Source organism: Corvus kubaryi, unplaced genomic scaffold (assembly GCF_017639235.1).
Source record: "Corvus kubaryi isolate FWS band 111438036 unplaced genomic scaffold, C.kubaryi_AGA036_p1.0 37398, whole genome shotgun sequence".
Lineage (NCBI taxonomy): Eukaryota > Metazoa > Chordata > Aves > Passeriformes > Corvidae > Corvus > Corvus kubaryi.
In genome coordinates this window covers 2357420-2378316 of record NW_024581137.1, presented here as the reverse complement: position 1 = coordinate 2378316, position 20897 = coordinate 2357420, and the positions used below count along the sequence as shown (strand labels likewise).

The following is a 20897-nucleotide window of genomic DNA, read 5'->3' as shown; positions in this document are numbered from 1 at the left end:
GTCTGCTTGTGGGTGGAACTCACATTGCAGCAGTTTTGGGAGGACTTCTGCTCATGAGGGTGGACACACGCTGGAGAAGTTCATAGAGAACTGTCTCTGTGGGAGGGACCCCATGGTCTCACAGGGGAAGGACTACTCTCCTGGAGCAGCAGAAGAAAACCTCAGGTGATGAACTGACAAAAACCCCCATGCCCTGTCTTCCTGCACTGTCGTGGGAAGGAGGGAGGGGCTGGGAGAAAAAAGGTGTTTTAAGGACTTCTTTAATTTCTCATTATCGTCCTTTGACTCTGTTAGTAATACATTCACTTTGAAACATGAAGTTGAGTCTGTTTTGCCCTTGGAATGTTTTCTCCCTATCCTTATCTCAACTCATGAACCCTTCGTTAAATTTTTCTCTCCTCTGCCCAGCTGTGGCAAGGGAGAGTGAGCAAGTGGCTTTCATGGGTGCCTGGTGTTGGGCTAGTGTCAAACCACGACTCCAGGTCACGATATGTTTCTACAGCACTGGTGATTCTGGGTGATAACTGAACAACAAAAGAAGAAGAGACCATGTGGTTCAGGCACTTGAATTCACATATGCTTCAATCCACATCTTGAGTGCAAAGCAGTGGAGCATTCTCCTAGTTCCATTTCCCTCCCCCATATTTTTGCTAAATTTCTAAAAGGATGGATTATTATGTGTATTTTCATGCCAATCAAATTAAAAATGTTACTTTCAAGTAACATTCTGTAAATCTGGAGACACATTCAGTCTTATCTGAACATGTGAGTCATGTGCCTCCATAACACTGAGTCAGTCCTATCTATTAAAATTTAGGAAAAAAAGAATTCTCAGGTAGTTAATCAGAAATGCATGCAATATACAGCTTGAACAGGAAATTGTACGCTAGATCATAACCCAGATAGTCCCAGTAAACTTCATATAATTTTTTTAAGCACTGGGAATTTTACTGACTGAGAACAGTGGTCAGTGTGCCACAGGAATCCTAAGGATAATGAGAACTTGATTTACATGTTTGTGTGTCTGTCTGTCTATATGTCTCTTCTATTCCCCTTTGTTGGGGTCCCTCCCCTGCCATGGAGCCCTGGGAGAGGGGCCCTGGGGGGGGGAGACACGGGGTTTCCCTGACCCTGCTCAGATTCATTCCCCATTGGTTGGTTTGGGTTCCCTGATAACGCCAAGGACCCTCGGGTCCCGTGACTGCGGAGTTCCTGAGCTGAGCCCCGGCCATGCGGCTGGAGAAATAAACATCTCTGAAACATCTACCACGAATCTGTCCATATATACTTCGTTTCCACGGGACTCCTGGTTTGAAATATGCTTGTTGCAGTAATCCCCGCTGCGACACCCCTTCACTCAAAAACTTATTTGCCTTTTAATGACCGAAGAAACCCAAGTCATAGTACCTTGTCATTCTGCTCAGCAAGTAATACCACTGCCATTTGCTCCATCACCACTAAGAACCCTGAGGCATGCAAATCTCTGATATCAGACACATGAGTATGTCACAACTTCAGCAGCAAGACAGTGGGATCTGTTTTGTGAGATACTGAACAGTTGCACGTAAACACATTAAACAGTTGTGTTTAAGAAACAAGTTTTCCCTGTGAGAGGTCTTGCATCTCATCAACAAGGACAAGCAGAGGTGCCATAGGTAAACAAACTCAAATACATAGGAAAGCTTTTCTTTGATAAGTGGTGTTTTTTCCTCTACTCCCTATAACATGAGTAAGTTACTCAACTATGTTACCTTACAATGGGGATTATAATAAAGTTGGAATTTCTGCTATTGTAGGAAAAAAAAATTAGGACTTTATTAAAAATTGTGTAACTTTTGCCATATTCTCACATGCCTCCCCCCCTTGTGTGTTCTCACCCTTTACCTGAAGACATTGAGATTTAAACATGGTGATTTAGTTTGCTAATTAAAACCCTGAATATCAAACAATGAGCCTGAGTTTTAAAACCTATTAATACTAATGACCAGTTTATCATCCTTTTTCTCCTTCAATAGAATGAGCAGGATAAACATTTCTGTATCCTAGACACCAAGATGATTTTACTAGTTAATGCTGCATGCTAGGAGTGAATTCCAGGCATATGCCTACTGTTCATTCATTATACCTATGAACATCAACACAGGAAAAATTGGGTAGATAGTTTCTCTAAAGTCCACCATAAAAAAAATCAGCAGCATGCACTTATGAGCCTTTATCCAATGTTTTCTGAAAGTGCATTTTTATTTCTTGACAGTAAAAGGACAAAAATAAAAGCCCGCTGTTGCATTTATCAGCTGCAAAAGAGGACAATGACAATAAAGGCTGATCTTCAGTAACACAAGCTTCCTAGAGATTGAGCCAGAGAAGTTTAAGCTCTAGATATTCTTGTTGAGAAATATGAAAGTCTTGGTCTGGTTTTCTTTGTAGTTTTTTTCTCTGACAAGCAGCTTGACTTCCCAACAAAAATTTCTCCCAATTTCTGTACTACACTATGGTACAGAAATATTTGCCATACTCATTCTATTGAATTAGGAAAAGGATAATAAATTGGTCATTATAATTAACATTAATAGGTTTTCAAAATAAAGTTCATTAATTTATATTCATGGGGTTTTTATTTATCTGTTTAAACTGAACAATTTTTTCATAACCTGATGCAACAGGAGAGACACATTCTTTCCTTTGAGGAGATTTTTTTTTGTTGGATTGCTTAATTTCATGCAAAAAGTCCATACTGCCAAAACCTTCAGTCTGCATTTGTGAAAAACTTTCATTAATGAAAATGTGTGCCCACTGTTGTTGCATCTACAGTGACCTTAGAGCAGCAAACCAGCAACTACAAACAAGTCGAGCCACCAGAACAGGATTTCTAGGCTGTGTCCTTGATAGAACCAAAAATACAATTTTATTTCACAAAAAACAAAGGTTTTTTATTTGTGAGAATTGATGGCTTCTTGGTGCAGATAACAATTATAGAATCCCTAAGGTTGGAAAGGATCTTTAAAATCATCAAGTCCAACCATATAATAGTACAATTTGGAATTCAGTAAGAACTTACTTTGGCAAAGAAATGTAATTACTAGTCCAAGAAACAATTTGTTGAGGCTATTAATTAGATAAATGAATGAATGAAAAGACATTATTTGTCTGAGAATCTAGCCTACAACTTTGGAAGTCTTATCTCAGTGACAGCCAGAAAAAATAGGTGGTTTCAATTTAACAAAAGGGACATTAGAAAAAGACACTGTCAAAATGTGCAGCAGACTGAGAAATTAATAATTTTATAATGGTAGAAGGCAAAAATAAAGAGTAGTCTATTAATGTCAATGGATTATTAAAGTGCACAAATGAAATAGTATATGACTAAATAAGCCTGCCTTTGTCTACTGACAAGGGCCTCTAAGGTAAATTTTATTTGTGATGGTTTAATATAGCATTAATTTTGCAGTGGCTTGACACAAGGGGTATTGGAACAGAAGTTTCTTTCCTCTCCTGGTCTTTCTGAGCAAAGGAGCACAATAGGAGAGGACCAGGAAAACTGGTTCCCAAGCACAGACAACCCTATGTAGAGGGACCCCGGGGGAGGTACAACCCCTCTTCCCTGTAAGGAGTGAGGAACATATCTAAAAGCTGATAAAACAGATGTGTAAGAGAAGTATCCATCTGTACTTTCTCTCAAAGCAACCAGAGAGGGAGAGTTTATCTTCTCCCACAGCACAACAATAAACCTATGTCCTGGAGTCATCAGCATGAGTTTTAGCTGAAACTGTAGCACTTCAAGTTTGTTGCTGCTTTCCTCCAGGGAGCTACTGGCGGAACACACAGTTGTATGGTGGGTTATTGTTGCAGAGGAGTAAATGCCACAAGCCTGGTAAACCAAGCCAGGCTTGTATAGGGCCTTCTAACTCAGATTCTGAGGTGAATTGTCTAAACTTACAAAGCCAGAAAAATTTGGGATGCTGTCTCTGAGATAATGGCTTGCCTACCAGGAGCAATGAAATAATTTTAAACAGGAGCAGCTCTTAGCCAAATGTATGAATCTCTACTTTCCTAGATTCAGGGAAATTTTTGTTTCATTCTTCGAGAGAAATTTCTTGCTTCAAATATTTTGTTTGGTTTTTATAATGTGTCTTCTGTCTTTCTGCAATTTTAGCGTCCAGGTTATCTTTCCTTCTTTATTCCATTTGGCTACCTATTCTCCAGTTGAGGCTGGAACATGCTCTTCTATCTACTTCACTTACTTCCAAGGTATAAAAATCCACCCAGAAATCCACCTTTTCCATGTTCTCTTCATTGCACCAAGTCCCCTAAGCAGTTTCACTTAGCCCTTCTTGTTCTTTCACTAAATGTCAGGCTTGTTGCTTCATCCTTGCCCTAATTTTTCACTCAGTAACTGAAGGAGAGGTAGAGAAAGTCTGTTGGTGATTCTGTAAAAAGATCTCTTTTTCTGAATGGGTGGCTCAGAAAAAGGTTTGCTAGTTGCTTGGCTTCAGTGAAAAATAATGGTTGGTTTAAAGCATTGAGAGGGAAAGGGTGAAAGGAATAAATTGTTTTGCCCAGGTCATCAAAGGAACTGACATTACATTTTCATATACACCAATGACACTCATTCACATGATATTCCCATGTGTGCCTTGTCTTCACAGCTCACAAAACCATGGAGTAAGTGTCATAACCAGGTACTGTAGTTATTTCTGCAGACACATCAGAGGTAACTTGGTTACTGTATGGAACCATCTCCATAAATTTAATGTCTCCTCTTTGAATTGTCAATCTGGAGGAAATAAAGCCATTGTGCCTTATTTCCTCTCTTTAAGATAGTTCCAAATGATGAGATCACTAGGATCTCAGCACTATTGGGAAGACAAAGTTTTTCTTTTAAGATGTTACTTTGCATGCACCAAAAGGGACATACCTATTTGAGATTGAGCAACCATAGTAGATTTCCGATCACACAGAGGAGAGAAGGGCAGCCCTAGTTCTGCTTCTTTGTCACCCTGGAGAAAAAAATTGACAAGAAATTTTAAAAGGAAAAGACACATTGTACTTTAATATCTTATATCACGACTGTAAAAGCCTCTCATTTTACTTTCTTTAATTAAGTTTGGACTTCATTTAGATAGCTTGTTTTTAACAGAAATTGTGGAGAATTTGAGTCTGGCTGGAAAAGTTGTAGTCCAAGGAGAAGTCGGTGAATTAAGCATCTTGATTCCAGTAATGTTTCATCAGAACTTTCCCTGCTTGCTTGCTACTTCTATGCACCAACTAAAAACCCACTTGAGCACAAGAATGCTTCTCACTGCAGTTCTCCAGAGAACTCAGAGCAAATCTTTCATGACAAAACATCAGTGTCAGGACTGATTTTTCAAGGCTTGCATTTCTTTGCATGTCTTTTTTAGTGCTTCAGATAAGGCTGGCCAGATGCAGATTAGTAATTTTTTCCAAAGAAAACACTAACAGTTTTCTATGAGAAAGTGACCTGCTTGGTTGATGTGGGACAAGCTGTGGACATTGTCTACCTGGATTTCTCCAAGGCTTTTGGTATGGTTTCCAATAGCCTCCTCCTAAAGACACTGATGCATTATAGTATAAACAAGTGGTACATGCAGTAGGTGGGGAACTGGCTGACAGGCCCCAGCCTGTCAGCAAGTGGTAGTAAATAGCTTCTTTTCAAATTAGCAACCTGTCACAAGCAGGATACTCCAGACATCAACACTGGACCCAATGCTGTTTAATATCTTTGTAAGTGATCTGGATGTTGGGATCAAGCATACCCTGGTGAAGTTTGCTGGTGATACCAAACCAAGTGGGAAACAGGACACTTCTAAAGGGAGAGTCATCCTGCACACAGACCTGGATAGGCTGGAAGAGTGGGCTCACAAGAACATTATGAAGTTCAACAAGGACAAATGTTAGGTCTTGAACCTGGGAAAACATAATCCAGGAACACAACACAATCTTGCAACAACCCAGCTGGGGAGCAGCTCTGTGGAAAAGGACCTGAGGGTCCTGTTAGACAACAATCTAATATGAGTAAACACTGTGGTGCTCTGGTGAAGAAAACAACTGGATGGTGGGCTGAGTCAACAAGGGTGTCACCAGCAGAGATAAAGAAATCATTATCCCACTCTAGTCAGTGCCTGCCAGGCCACAGCTGCAATACGGTGTTGGGGTTTTAGTTTAGTCCTAGTTTTTTTCCTGTTAAAGGAATTTTTTCCCATATGCATGTTGCTAGGGGACAAATGGCTGTACTTAAGAAAGACAAAAGACGGGGGTGGGACGGGCCTGGCTACTGCTTTGTTTTCACCTGGATGTGGGGGCAGTTCGCTCTCTCGGCGTTCTCGGGGGAGAGGAGCCTGGTTCCTTTCAGCCATTTTTCTTTCTGTGGAGAAAGATCCCAGGACCCCTGGCCCACCTTCCCTGCCCCGCTGGAGGCCGGGCTGTGGCTGCCCTGCCCCGCCGGTGATTCAAGCCTTCGCTGCATTGTAGCTTCTGCTCGCCCTGCCTGCCTGGACCTCTGGGGGGTTCCCCGCTTGGATCATCGCGTCTGCCACCCGGGATTTGGGCTCATCCCTGATGTTCCAGCCTGCCATTCCAGCCTGCTGTTCCCGAAGCTCCAGCCGGACACCAGGGCCAGCTGCCCAGGGGTTTGTGAAGCCTTTGTTCCATCCCTTCCCGGGATCCCAGGCCACCAGTGCCGCGTGCTCCCCGAGCTCGCTCCGGAGCGCCCCCTGCAGCCGCGGGGAAACCATCGCACCTGCCCTGCTCACCGGGAGCCGCCAGCGCCCCTGCCGGCTGCGAGCGGAACTGCACCCAAGGGGAAAGGGCCTGACAGACGAGAAGGCTGGGACTGGGTTTGTGTTTGCTGTTACTGCCATAGTTGTTGTTGTTTTGTTTGACTGGATAGATATATATATATAGAGAGAGAGAGAGAGAGAGAGAGAGAGTAAAGAACTGTTATTCCTATTTCCCACATCTTTTCCTAAAGGCCTTTGATTTCAAAATTATAATAACTCAGAGGGAAAGGGGTTACATCTGCCACTTCAAGGGAGGCTTCTGCCTTCCTTAGCAGACACCTGTCTTTCAAAACCAAGACATACGGTGTTCAGTTTTGGTCCCCCCATGAAAAAAAAGAAGTGGATAAGCTGGAGAGGATTAAGAGAAGGGCTTCAGGGATGATAAAAGAACTGGGAAGCCTGCCATGTAAGTAAGGCCTGAGTGAACTGCGTTTGTTAAGCCTTGAGAAGAGAAACCTTAGGAGAGACCTTATCACCATGTTCCAGTATTTAAAGGCTGGAAAAGAAGATGGATTTTACAAGGAGATACATGAAAAGATGAGAGGTAATGGATACAAGTTATTCCTGAAGAGATTCTGATTAGATGCAAAATAAAAAATTTTCACAATGAGATCAGCCATTAAAATAATCTCCCCAGGGGAGTGGTGGATTCCCCAGTGTTGGACACTTTTAAGATTCAGCTGGATAGGGTGCTGGACCATCTTATTTAAATTGTGCTTTTGCCAAGAAAGGTTGGACCAGATGATCCTTCAGCTTCCTTCCAACCTGGTATTCTATGATGCTATGAATACGACATTTCACATTACCTTTAGATTACATTTACATTTTAATTATATAAGTCAAAACATGCCTACTGGCCCTCAGAACAGAAAGTCCTTTTGTAGCATCACAACATGGTAGAAGATCAAGTGCTATAACCTCATATTTCCCAGTTTTCCAGTTTTTCAAGTCACCTGTTTCCAAAGGCCCTTTAATATAATTCAGTCACTCTGTAACATTGGTTTATGCTGAGAAGATATGTATAGGATGACATAGCTGCACTATTCCCCATAGAGCATTCAAATTTATATAGCCTGTTAAATATACTGTAAAAACATTTCCTTAAATTAGCAGCTCACTATAATTGTGCTGAACTTCTTGCCAGTGTTCTGACTAATGTCAAATAGAAGCTAAAATATTCAGGAAACTAACTAGAGAAAAGCTTCTATGGGTATAAGAAGAGCTGAATTCTTCTTATTTTTGTTGATAAAACATACATAAAATGGGGGCACAAGTTCTGTTAGGATTTTGTGTGGAACAACAAGCAATAGTTTCCTTCTACTGCAGAACAATTCTGCTTTATGTTAGGAGCCTGATATACAAATATCAGAGTAAAACACAAATTAAACACAGAAATATTTCCAAGTAACATTCCTTTACTGTGTCAGCTGTGTCACCCAGAAAAACCATCTCTCGATGCCTGCTCATTCTTCTCTTACTCCTTAGGCCTCCTAAAGACCCCAGTGGCTAATTGTCTTGGAAAGGAACACCTGCCTGCCTTTGTGACTGCTCAGAGAGACACTTGATTTCTAAGCTGTTTGAGCAGCTCCCTAATAGCTAGCTAAAACACATTAGTAGAACTAATTAATAAAGGGAAGATGTTTGCTTTAAGAGATGCTCATAGATGTTGAGTATAAAAAACCAGTATTGTACTTAGAATCTTTCACCCCTACAGCATGGTCACTTGGTGTATGAAGACCTGTATCATGTCACATCTCAAAATACTGGGAAACCAACAGGGTTGGGGATCTTTTCCAATATAGGTTAAGTCAGGCTTTATGTCTCTGCAGAGTACTTAACAGAAAGGAGAGGAAAGGGTCTGCAATTAAAGACCATAAGGAAATACATGTCTAATCTTAGGTCAAGAAAATTCAACCATAGTCTCCTTGGCTAGTAGTAGTTCTCAATATTGTGGTTTAGGGATGGTATTCTCCAGTTTAGTGCTCCCACTAAAAACCTCAAAACCATGCATTACTCACTCACTCCCCATTCCCCTCCCCCTGCAGTGGGTTGGAAAGGAAAATTGAAGGCACAAAAAAGTTACAGATCATAACTTAAGAACAATCTCCTGGAAACAGCAATGAGAAAAGAGAACAAACAGTAATAGCAACAATATGAATAGCAAAATTGTACAAGAGAACAGCAAGTGATTCACATGCAGATGCACCCCATGGAGCCCAACCTGACTGCCACCACACTACACTGCCCCAGAAGAAAGCCCTTCCCCCATCCCAGGAAAATGATGTGAAGTGGTATAGAACAACCTCCGGGTCCTAGCCATGCCTCTTCTGCCTGCTGTTAAAATTAATCCTGTCCCATTCGGAACCAGGACAGTACCCACCCCTTATTCTATACCATTTGCATCATGCCCAGATCCTACACTTTCCAACTATATACATATATATAGACAAATATACATATATATATATATATATGCATTTAAAAGCACTGTTATCATTTCTGTAGTCAATGGCCATCCCTCCAAGATGCCTGTTGAGCTCATTTAGACCATGACTGTGGGTTCTATCCATCCTAGGTGTCTTCCAGGGCAGAAGGGCTGGTGTGCTGTTGGGTGGCTGCAAGCTGCACCAGGAGCTCACAACTGGTGTATCTGGAGCAGTCCATAGTTCTTGTCCATGGTTGGTTATGTCATACAGTGGCAGTGTCATTCAGCAACCAATATTATACAATTCAACATTACAGACTGTTCTCACCCAAAAATCAAATCCCTTTGAGGTATACACAACGTTTTCCCATCACTCTGCATTACACACCAAGTGCACCCAAGTCCTTGAGCAAAACAATCCCACATTTGCTTGTGGCAGGACTAAGCCAAACTGTCTTTCCAAACATATTCCTCATATGCACCTGTCTTAGGGCGACTTTATGGTGTGTATCCCATATCTCTGCTGTATGCCCAGAAATTAATTCTTGTGCCTTTCTGTACCTTTAAACTGAGCCTGAGAGGGGGAAGGAAAAACTAAGCAAAACTTTTTCAAAGCAGTTTGCAGCTTGTTCAAGGTCACACAGAGATAGCGACTTTGTTTTCAGCTGCGGCAGGGGAGCGAGGAAGCACCCGGCTTGCTGTTTTCCAGTCAGCTTTTGGCCAGTTTTTCAGTTTCTTTTCTCTGGAGAGAGACTGAGAGTTGAACTTTTTTTCCTTCTCTGGAATTTCAGGTTTTCTCCCTTTTCTGCTGGACTGCTTCAATATCAGAACACATCGGGAGGACTTTCCACCGAGCACAGAGGGCCTGGCCATGGGCCAAGCCCCAGCTCCGAGGAGACCAAAGGGAGGACTCTAACACTTTCTCAGATTTTTTCTCCACAGCGAGAGATTTCATTATTTAGCATTATCATCTTTTTCCCATGTGTTTGTTAAATAAATAGTTTTTATCTCCTTCACTGTCCTTCGAGGAAAATTTATTTTTCCCAAACCTGGTGGGGGGATGGCTGGTTGTGACCTGCCATCTCTCAGAGGATATATTTCTAAATTTGTCCAAACCGGAACAGCACCACAGGGACTTTGTCCCCTTCTATGGTACGAGGAGGTTTTAATTGGGCGGGGGGAGCTTGATTAGCAGAGCCTCTAGTCTGGACTAACCAGATGGCCTCCACAAAATGTAGATCCCAATGCTTGAACATCCCACCACCTATGGCTCTCAATATGGTTTTTTAACAGCCCATTGTACCGTTCAATATTCCCAGAGGTTGGTGCATGATAATGAGTATGATACACCCACTCAATAGCATGTTCTCTTGGCCAGGTGTCTATGAGGTGATTTTTAAAATGAATCCCATTGTCTGATTCGATTCTTTCTGGGGTGCCATGTTGCCACAGGACTTGTTTTTCAAGGCCCAAGATGGCATTACAGGTAGTGGTGTGAGAGCACATCTCCAGTGGTTGTTTCCACCACTGTAAGTACATAGTACATAAGTACACTTTCTTGGTGGGTTTGCCCGAGTGTGATGCAATCAATCTCCCAGGCCTCCCCATATTTATATTTCAACAATTGTCCTCCATACCATAGAGGCTTTATCTGCTTGGCCTGCTTGATTACAGTGCATATTTCACAGTTGTGGATAACCTGAGAGATAGAACCCATGGGTAAGTCCACTCTCAATCAGAAGCCCATCTCCTCCCTGTTGCATCTCTTCCTTGATGACCTGAGGCATCATGGGCCCACCGAGCCAGACATAATTCACCCTTATTCTGCCAATCCAGATCCACCTGAGACACTTTAACCTTGGCAGCTTAATCCACCTATCCATTGTTGTGTTGCTCTTCAGTAGCTTGATTCTTAGGTACACTTGCATCTACATGACTTAGTTTTACAACCCACACAGCAATGTCTTGCTACATATCAGCAGTCCAGATGGGTTTACTCCACACAGCCAACTGGTCTTTTTCCATTGGTCTGAAGGCCATCCCCACAGAGCATTTGTTACCATCCACAAGTCAGTGTAGAGGTTAAACACTGGCCATTTCTCTCATTCAGCAATATCTAAAGCCAGCTGGATGTCTTACAGCTCTGAAGCCTAGATCTACTTTGTCTGATTTCTGCAACTCCTCACACAGAACTCCATAGAGCAGCTTTTGATTTTTGGTATATTCCTACAGTACAGCAGAACCATCAGTAAAGAGCACATATCACTTTTCATTTTCTGGTAGCTGATTATATTTGGTGGGACTTCCTCAGCACATGCTATCTTTTCCTCCTCCAATGATGATAGTCCAAAATTTTTGCCTTGAGGCCAAGTCGTGATTTGTGATTTTTGTCTTCAGGCCAATATCCCTGGGCAATTAGGGGTTTCTATCTGAGCTTTCTGAGTGATCAGTGCAAACCACTTACTCCACGTTGCATCTGAAGCATGATGTGTGAAAAGGACTTTCCTTTTAAGCATCCAGCCCATCACTGGCTATCAGGGTGCCAGGAGGAGCTGCGCTTCAGTGACAATCACTTCTGAAGCAGCTAGAACACCTTCATAAACTGCCAGTACCTCTTTTTCAGAGGTATAACAGCCTTGGATCCTTTGCATTCCAGACTCCAGAATCCCAGGGATTACCTTCAAGTCTCCCAGGGTACCTTTTGCCAGAGACTCCAGGAAGGACCATTCTCCCTGATTGCAGTGTACAGCACATTTTTCACATTTTGTCCTGTCCTAACTGGGCCTACAGCTCCCAAGGAATCTCCTGTTTAATTTGTTACAAAGCTGGTTGATGTTCAGGACCCCACTTAAAATATTTCTTCTTCTGTGTCATTTAATAGAGAGGGTTTACAATATGACTGTAATCTGGAATATACATCCTTCAAAAACCCACAGTACTGAAGAAAGTTAGTGTTTCCTTCTTGCTGGCTGGTGGGGACATAACTGCTATTTTGTTGACCATGTCCATTGGAATCTAATGATATCCATCTTGCTATTTTACTCCTAAAAACTGATATTCCTGGGCAGGTGCCTTGACTTGACTTTGCTTTATGGCAAAATCGACCTTCAGGAGGATGTGGATTACCTTCTTTCTTCAAAAAACCGTCTCTGTTGTGTTGCGCCACACAATAATGTCATCAACATGTTGCAAGTGTTCTGGAGCCTCACCGTCTTCAAGTTCAGTCTGGATCAGTCCATGGCAAATAGTGAGGCTGTGCTTCCACTCCTGGGCCCATCAGTTCCAGGTGTATGGAACGCCCCTCCAGATAAAACCAAACTGTGGCCTGCACTCTCTTGACAAAGAAATGGAGAAAAATGCATTACCAATGTACATGGTGGCGCCACTTTGCTGCCTTGGACTCCGCATTGTCCTCAAGTTCCAACATGTCCATCACAGCAGCTCTCAGTCGTGGTATGACTTTGTCCAGGATACACTAGTCCACTGTCAGTCTCCACTGGATTTATGCACTGGCCATATGGGGCTATTAAAGGGTGAGTGAATCTTGTTGACCACTCCCTGGCTCTCCAGTTCATGAATCATCTCATGGATGGGAGTCACAGAGTCCCGGTTGGTGTGGTATTGTTGATGATGTACTGTTGTGGTAGTGATCGGTACCTGTTGATCTTCAACCCTCAGCAGTCCCACAGCAGAACAGTCCTCTGAGAGACCAGGCAAGGTGTTGAGGTGTCTAATTTCCTCTGTCTCCACAGCAGCTATCCCAAAAGCCCAACAATGCTCTCTTGGGTTCTTGAAATACCCTCTCCAGAGTTAGCCTATGCCAAGGACACACAGGGCCTCTGGGCCAATCAGAATGGGGGATTTTTGCCTTTTGTTCCCAGTCAGGCTCACTGTAACTTCCAGTACAGTCAGCTGTTGGGATCTCCCTGTCACCACAGAAATAGAGTTAGATTCTGCCCCTACAGATCTTGATGGCATCAGGGTACACTGTGTGCCAGTGTCAGCTAAAGCATTATACTCTTGCAGGTCTGATGCACCAGGCCATCAATAGATCCAGTTGTCCCTTTCCTCCTGCTGGAGGCAGGCCCCCTCTAGTTCTAGTCTTAGTAGTCATTGTTCACGTCTTGTAAATATGAAGTGGATATCCTTTCAAGAGGATCAGAAGTAACATCAGCCCTTCCATTCTGTCTGAGGACTTGCCCACTGGAAACCGAAGCGGCATTTATCCCTGAAGAATTTCCTGTGGTGGTTGTCCTTCCTCTCAACTCACACACCTGTGCTGCTAGGGGAGAGGTAGGTTTTCCATCCCACTTTCTCATGTCTTCTCTGTGGTAAAGTAAAACTGCATGTTATCTCATGGTGTGTGCCCTTTATCTCAAGCCAGCGAGTGCATGCTTCCAGTACCAGAGACTGTGGTCCATACTGGAGGGGCATAAGACATTTCCTCTCTAACATGCTTGAATCTTTTGAGTCTGTCTGCAGTCTTGGACAGTCTTTCCACAGGCAAGGCACAGTTTGGTAAGGAGGAAAAAATTATTCCATTGTTGTGTAGTTACTTGAAGCCCTCTCTGTTCTCTTTCTTTCATTGAGATCAGTGCTAATGAGTTGGTGTACAACAACGGTGCACTCCATACAAACTTCTGCCACATGGGTTGTTGTGGATACAAATATTGCTGAAAGCAAGAATTTTTCTTGCTTCTTTCCAGTCCCATGAGATACTTTTCTCTCTCACAGAAGATATTAGCAGAGTTCTATAAATTATGAATACCTGCGACCTTGCAGAGCTTTGTTTATGGTACAGTAGAAAAATACTTTGACAATGGATGTTTTAGGATTTTAGCCAATCATCCCAGGGGTTGGCTGATCCTTTGACCAATTAGACTATGAAGGAAAAAGTCTATAAAAGAGTCTGTAAAATAATTAAATGAATCAATCTTGCTGCACAATTCCTGCCTGCTGGATCTCTCTTCTCCTCTCTACCACTGCGGGACGCTGTAATAGGTTGTGTCAGCTGGACCTGATCTGAACCCATTTTTTGAATCTTTATACGTTACCTCCAGCACGGCTAATTCTCTCAGGTACCGGATACATTTCTCCACAGCTTTCCCTCTGCTTGAGCATGCAACTAGAACATACTTGTGAGAATGAATACCTTTCTCTCACACTTGATGGGAGCTGCTCCAGAGGCTGAGCTTCTGTCCTCTTCCCTATCCCTTTGTCAATGCCCACATCCCGGGACAGGGATCCCAGTTGCATGGCTTCACTACCATCTATCTAGTTTCATAATATGGGCCGCAACATCCCAGCACCGGACCAGGCAAGTCACCAGGGGCTTGCCCAACTGGCAGCTGAAGACTTTTCACATATCTTGCAGCTCACCTGGGAATAGGAATCAGGGAGCTATCTCTGGCTGAGAAAGGGGTTATCAATAGTTAACTCAGGTAAGCATGAGCTAACTATTAAGAGAGAGCAAATGTTAATCACAAAACCTAAGAATCAGGATTCATCTTAATCTTGTCAAGATGAGAGGAAGAGAACCTGTTTGAAACCAGCACAAAAACTGCTGAATCATCCAACAAAGGACTGCACATGCTCCAGAAAGAAAGGTAAAAAGTGCATTGTGATGAAGACTACTAATCTTCATCAGAAAGACCCCCAGGGAAGAAGAGGAGCCTTCCTCAGTGCAACCACCAGGATACACAGTGAATGTGTGGCACATATGTTAATGATATTAGTGACTTCCAAGAAGTAATTTGTATGACCACTCCTATCCCAAGGAATGTGATGAATATTCATAATTTTTACCCATAATACTGGACTGTATGCAGTGCTGTGTGTGTATGTTAGGAGCAGCGATCCCCCACACATCTGGCACCGAATAAAGCAAATGCCCGGTTCTCTGACTCTGTCTCTGAACTGTCTCTTGGCCCAGTTTGGGGTGATTAATGGTCCTGCCTCATCCTCCCGTTGGGAGAACCTTCACTATGCAAAGCCGATACCACATAGTACAGGAACAAAGCAATTCTGATCCCTCTCCCTACTCATGGTGGACACTTAGTGTACATATGAAGTATATACAGGGTTAGGTACCACAGCCTTGTGAGAAGATCAAGCAACACTGTGACCAGTGGCTCCATACCTAAATTTATTAGTAAAACTAATGCTTAGATCAAATTTGTTTCCAACACTCTGTGGCCACATCTGTTGTTATCTCAACTCTCTGAGTCCCACATTGGGTGCCAAACTAGGCTGCTTTGGTTTAGGAATGGTATTCTTCAATTTAGTTCTCCCACCAAAAAACTCCAAACCATGTTCTGCTCCCTTACTCCTCTCTTCCCCTTTCCCTCCCCCTCCCCCTGCAGCGGGATGAAGAGGACAACTGGAGGCACAAAAGATAAAGATCTGCAGTTGAGATAACAATAATCTACTGGAAACAGCAATGAGATAAGAAAAGGACAGTAACAGCAACAATGTGAATTAAAAAAGCTTTCAAGAGAGAAGTGGTGATTCACATACAAATGATAACAAAACGCTAACCTAACCCAGAAGACAGCCCTTCCTCCACCCCTGGAAAACGAAGTGAGATGGAGTAGAACAACCTCCACATCCTAGCCATGCCACCTCCTGTCTACTGCAAAAATTAACCCTGTCCTGGCCAGAACTAGGATATCAATTTGTGAGAAGTTGTGTGTTTTTCTTCTAATGTTTAGTAGGAATGTCCTCATTGATCTAGTACTAAATAACTTCAATGAACACAAATCTTTGCTTCATGGTAAGCTTAATGGTTTTCCTGAAGAGGAAATAAACACTGCATCTGAATTTGGAACTAGAATATGAGTTTTATATATATCTTCATCTAAGAGTGTTGTCATCTGTCATACAAAATTAAAGCAGAATTTGTTGGCTGAAATTAAAATATATAAAACAGTAGTTTTGTCTTCACTACGTGTGCAAAATAAATCAAAATGTGGAGGTTTTGTGGTCTCACATCTTAGTGTGAGGCAATCTTAATTGCCTCACAAGTCTTTGGCAGTCACGTATTTTAAAACATTTGGTACAACTTTGACCTAGAAAAGGCTAAATATGCAGATTTTCCCCTAAAATTCATGTTAAAATCATCCTACTTGTCTGAGCCTCCTGTGTGACAAGACAGAATCAGTTACAGCTATGATCTATCTGCATCCATCCAGTAAAACGATTCTTGGTTTGAAAAACAAACCAAAGGATTAATTCCAAAACAAATTTTTGTAATAAACTTGTAAAAAAAAAAAGGGATTACTGCAGTGCCTTTAAAAACAGATACCATTTTTAGAAATTGTCAGAACTTTTAAAGAATTGTCATATTTTCCCTTTTGCATTTAGATTTACTATAGAACAAGAAGTTATTGGACTTCGGAAGGAAAATAAGCACTTAACTGCTTAGGTTAGTAATTCATATTGGAGAAAAGCATCCTGTACACTCCTTAAGTGATCTGTTTGCTTTTACTTTTTTTTTGTTTGGTTGGCTGGTTTTTTAATTCTTTAATTGCTTTTTATTAATCACTTGGGGACCTTGTAGCCATTACACAGAGCTCAGTGATTTGTCTAGATCTGTGGGTCTGTCAACAGGTGGTCCACTATGAACTATAATTTTGATCAGTTCACTTTTTTAATAAGGGCAAAGTAAGACTTTTTCACATCCATCACAACAATGTAAGTAGAATTCCATAAAGTACAGCTACACAAATCTGGTTTTATGGTTCTAGAGCTAAGGAGAGTGACATATATTCCATGTTTTTCTAACCTGAAAGACATGCTAGCTTCCCAAATTAGGATTTCTACTATGTAGGTAATGTTTATATCTATAGGGAGTGTATCAGACACTACCTTCCTAAGAGGCATAATAGCCAGTGCTAATGGTGCTAGAGGAGAAACCTTCATACCATTTAGGAGGTTCTTACAAATATCAGAGAAAAAGGAAAATACCTGTGTTCATATTTTCCTACTTCCTTCCTTCCCTATACACTCCCTCTCAGCTGCAGAAAAGAAAAGAAAAGAAAAGAAAAGAAAAGAGAGCTTCCCTAGCTTTACCTGTCTGAAGAACTCCTCTAGCAGAGACATGGTCCAGCGATGATGGAGATCCCAGGCCTTGGCTGGATGACTGATATCTGCTGTATGTAATAACAGTGATAAGGCTTTCGGCTTGTCAATTCTGAAAACCCAAAGGATCAAAAAAATTAATTGTCTGCTCTTGCAGCAAAGAACAACAAAAATCTTACCTACAGGAAAATAAGGTAATTAGAATCTTTGGCCAGGGTATTGGTCAAGTGGTTTCTCTGATCATAAAATCAGACATCTCTGAAAGACAGTCTTATTTCTCCAACATACACAATTCCTGTTTTAAAAGAGACACTAAGAAATGCAAAAGGAAATGTTGCTCAGCCTTGCTCAGCAACTTTCCAGGCTTGCTTGTCCTCGCTAGCAGTCTTGAAGAGCTGCTCTGTTCCCCATTTCATCTGTGCTGCGCTTTATGCAAGCTTAGAAGAGAAGATGGTTCCTGTCATCCCACTGTAATGAATAGTGGGGATGTCTTGGGATATGACAAGTCTACACAGTAACTGATAAATGTTTCACTGATACTCTACACACACTAGTGTGAGAACAGAAGGGAGTTCTGATTTCACAGAAAAAAAGGCTGGTGATTTCTTACGACCATAACCTAGGAGGCTAGCCCAAGAAACCAGTAATGCTTTCTTTGAATGGGTGGTCTCATTTTTTAATTCCACTTTTTGGCTATCCAAAATGGTTGAAATGGTTGAAACACTTGTAGATTCTGAGAGGATCAGGTGGCTAGCCACACCCTGCTCTGATACAGGTGTAATTCTGATATAGGCATAATTCTGATATAGGTATAATTCTGGGAGGCTCTGGATATAACTGTGTCCAGGGTGAAAAACTGACCATCACTCAGACCAATATAGAAGAAATTCTTAGGGGAAGAGCTGTGGGCAAAATATTACAGCTCCCAGTGACATACTGGGAAGAAGAAAAGGCTTCCCCCATACTGCTCCATCTGATATTTTCCAGTTCTTTCCTCAGTGGATCTCAAGTTTTCATCTGTTCTCTGGTTATGAAGCAGGCCCCTTCCAGGGGTGACAACTGATACCATCTGCATAAGGGCAAAGTGCAAGTTGTGTTCCACAGGTGTTAAAATGTTAAGTCATACTCAATTGTAGAGGTCACTCAAATGAATCATGTCCTTGATGTTACCCACCAGGGAAATGCCCAGTGAGGCTGGTCCCAACAATGGTGACATTTGAAAGAGTATAGATGTTCATGTAGGCATGGGCCCATCTCTTCCTAAGTGAATTCATTCAAAATTCAACAGCAGAAGGAAAATTGTGGTGGATATCAAAGAAAAAGAGGGCTTCTGGAGAGATGCTTTTGAAGTTAAACCCATTGGCAAAGCACCAGCTGAAATGCAGCCCCCTCATTGCACTATGTTGTAAAGTGACTCACCCTTCTGGTTGCTGCAAAGCATTCTTCATAGCTTTGATTTGCTGGAAGTGACAGGACATGTCGGTGGCCAACACCATCTCAATCACTAGAGCTCTCAATTCCCTTTTGGATAGCATCACAATGAGAGCAGCAAGGAAAGAGAAGCACAAAAACCAGCATCAGAGACACTCCAGTTTCTTTTCTTGTTTATCTGCAAATTACTGACAGCAATGCCTTTGTATGTAAATCTTTACATTACTCCTCTTTCAGGAATGGGGAAGAGGATGAAGGATTTTCTGCACAAACACAGGAATGGGAGGGATGCAAATGAAGCCAGGTGGCTGATCCCTGGTAAGACAAATATTAGATGTTTTCTGAAGAGCACATTGGTATTAGTACTCCTTTTTCAATTAAGCACAAGCTTCTTATATTTTTTCTTTCATAGGGAATTCTTAGAAGGAAGGGAAAAGACTGTTTGAAGCCTCAGAATTAGGTAACTTGATTCAACTGGTCGATATGCATGTTTAAAGTTGAGTCATATGGTGGAAAATCACCATGTTAAAAGAAATTGCCTAGTATATATGATGCATATATGAAATAAAGACCTTTGAGAACCTGCACTACTTCCCTGCTATTATTAATTCAAACTATTCCTGTATGAGTTTTTGTTAAGCAAACTTGGTATCCTGTTTTTTGTCTGGAATAGAGTTAATTTTCTTCTTAGCTGGTACAGTGCTGTGTTTTGGGTTTAATTTGAGAATAATGTTGATAACACACTGATTATTTCATTGTTGATAAGTAGTACTTACTACAAATCACAGATTTTTGAGTTTCCCATACTCTGACAGTGAGCAGGTGCACAAGAAGCTGGGAGGAGCATAGCCAGGACAGTTGACCCAAACTGGCATACTCTATACCACAGAACGTAATGCCCAATATATAAACTGGAGCCAGCGATCACTACTTTGTGACAGACTAGGCATCAGTCAGCAGGTGGTGAACAGTGGTATTGTTCATCACTTGATTCTCTTGGGTGTTATTTCTCTCTCTCTCATGTTTTCATTACTCTTATTATAATTATCATCACCATCATCATTAGTAGTAGTATTACAACACTTGCTTAGACTTTCTCTGAAGATGACACGGATGTCCTAAACAGTTTAAAATACCAGAATGTTCTGATCTAGCACACAATACAAATTTCTTTTATCTCAGTTCAGGTCTCTGCAGATTAACAGGGGAAGAACAGCTCAAGGTTAGCATACCAGCTCAGGATTTAGAAGATTCAGAAATGGGTCAGTGTTAGAGACTGAAATATTATCGTTTATGACTTAAACATTTTCTTAAAGGACTTTTAAAACTGTATTACAAAAGATGCAAGGAATACTACTGCACCCTGAATGGGGCCCTGACTGAAGCCTTACACGGCTCGCTGATGAAGATAAGATAAAGTAACAACTCCGGGCTGGGGACATTCACAAAGCACAAGCTTAACACCTCCAAGGTGGAGACCACAGCCTCAGGGCTATCAGCTGCCAGGCTTGCACAGACTCCCTGCACCAGAGGGTGGAGGGAGGAGAAGCTTTGGGTGTGTGTTGGAAATGCCTCTGGTCAGAGGCCCAGTCACTGCCCATCCTCCACTGTGCAGAGGAACCCAGCTGAGGGCTCCTCACGGGAGGAAGGGGGGTGAAGGAGGGGGGAGAAGTTTATCCACAGCAGAAGGGGATAACATGGCCCATCACAGGGGTCCCTCTCAAAGGGGTCCCCAGACCCTGCACCAGAAATGATGCAACAGACCCTGAGTGTTGCAAGGGACAGTGTCAAGCTAGCCCCTGCAAGAGGAGGCACGTGGGCGTTCCCACCTGGCCCAAAGTGTATATTAATCCATGGGATTCTGTACTCCTCAGCATGGCGTGGCATGGCGTGTGGTGGCGCGTGGCGGCGTGTGGTGGCATGGCCACAACAGCGACCGGGGACCCTCACCACCAGAAGACCAGATGGAAGGGAGCAACGAGATGCTGTTGGGACCCTCGGATGGGTGATATGCTTCCATCTAACCCTGTCACCTCTCCCTGTTCCCCCACCCCCCACGCACACTTCTTTTTTCTCTTTCTTTCTTTCTCTTTCTTTCTTTCTTTCTTTCTTTCTTTCTTTCTTTCTTTCTTTCTTTCTTTCTTTCTTTCTTTCTTTCTTTCTTT

At 42.2% G+C, this 20897-nt stretch overlaps 1 protein-coding gene across 7 annotated transcripts in view; it reads right to left on the bottom strand.

The window, feature by feature from the left end:
• The window catches only part of PDE1C (phosphodiesterase 1C), a 333742-nt gene that overhangs the window by 31145 nt on the left and 281700 nt on the right, over window positions 1-20897 (bottom strand). For all 7 annotated transcript variants that reach the window (XM_042044344.1, XM_042044345.1, XM_042044341.1 and 4 more), the window contains 3 exons: window positions 18721-18822; window positions 17293-17413; window positions 4916-4997 (listed from right to left, as the gene is read on the bottom strand). In XM_042044344.1, coding sequence (XP_041900278.1) covers window positions 4916-4997; window positions 17293-17413; window positions 18721-18822 — 305 coding nt within the window. The remainder of the gene's footprint in view (window positions 1-4915; window positions 4998-17292; window positions 17414-18720; window positions 18823-20897) is intronic.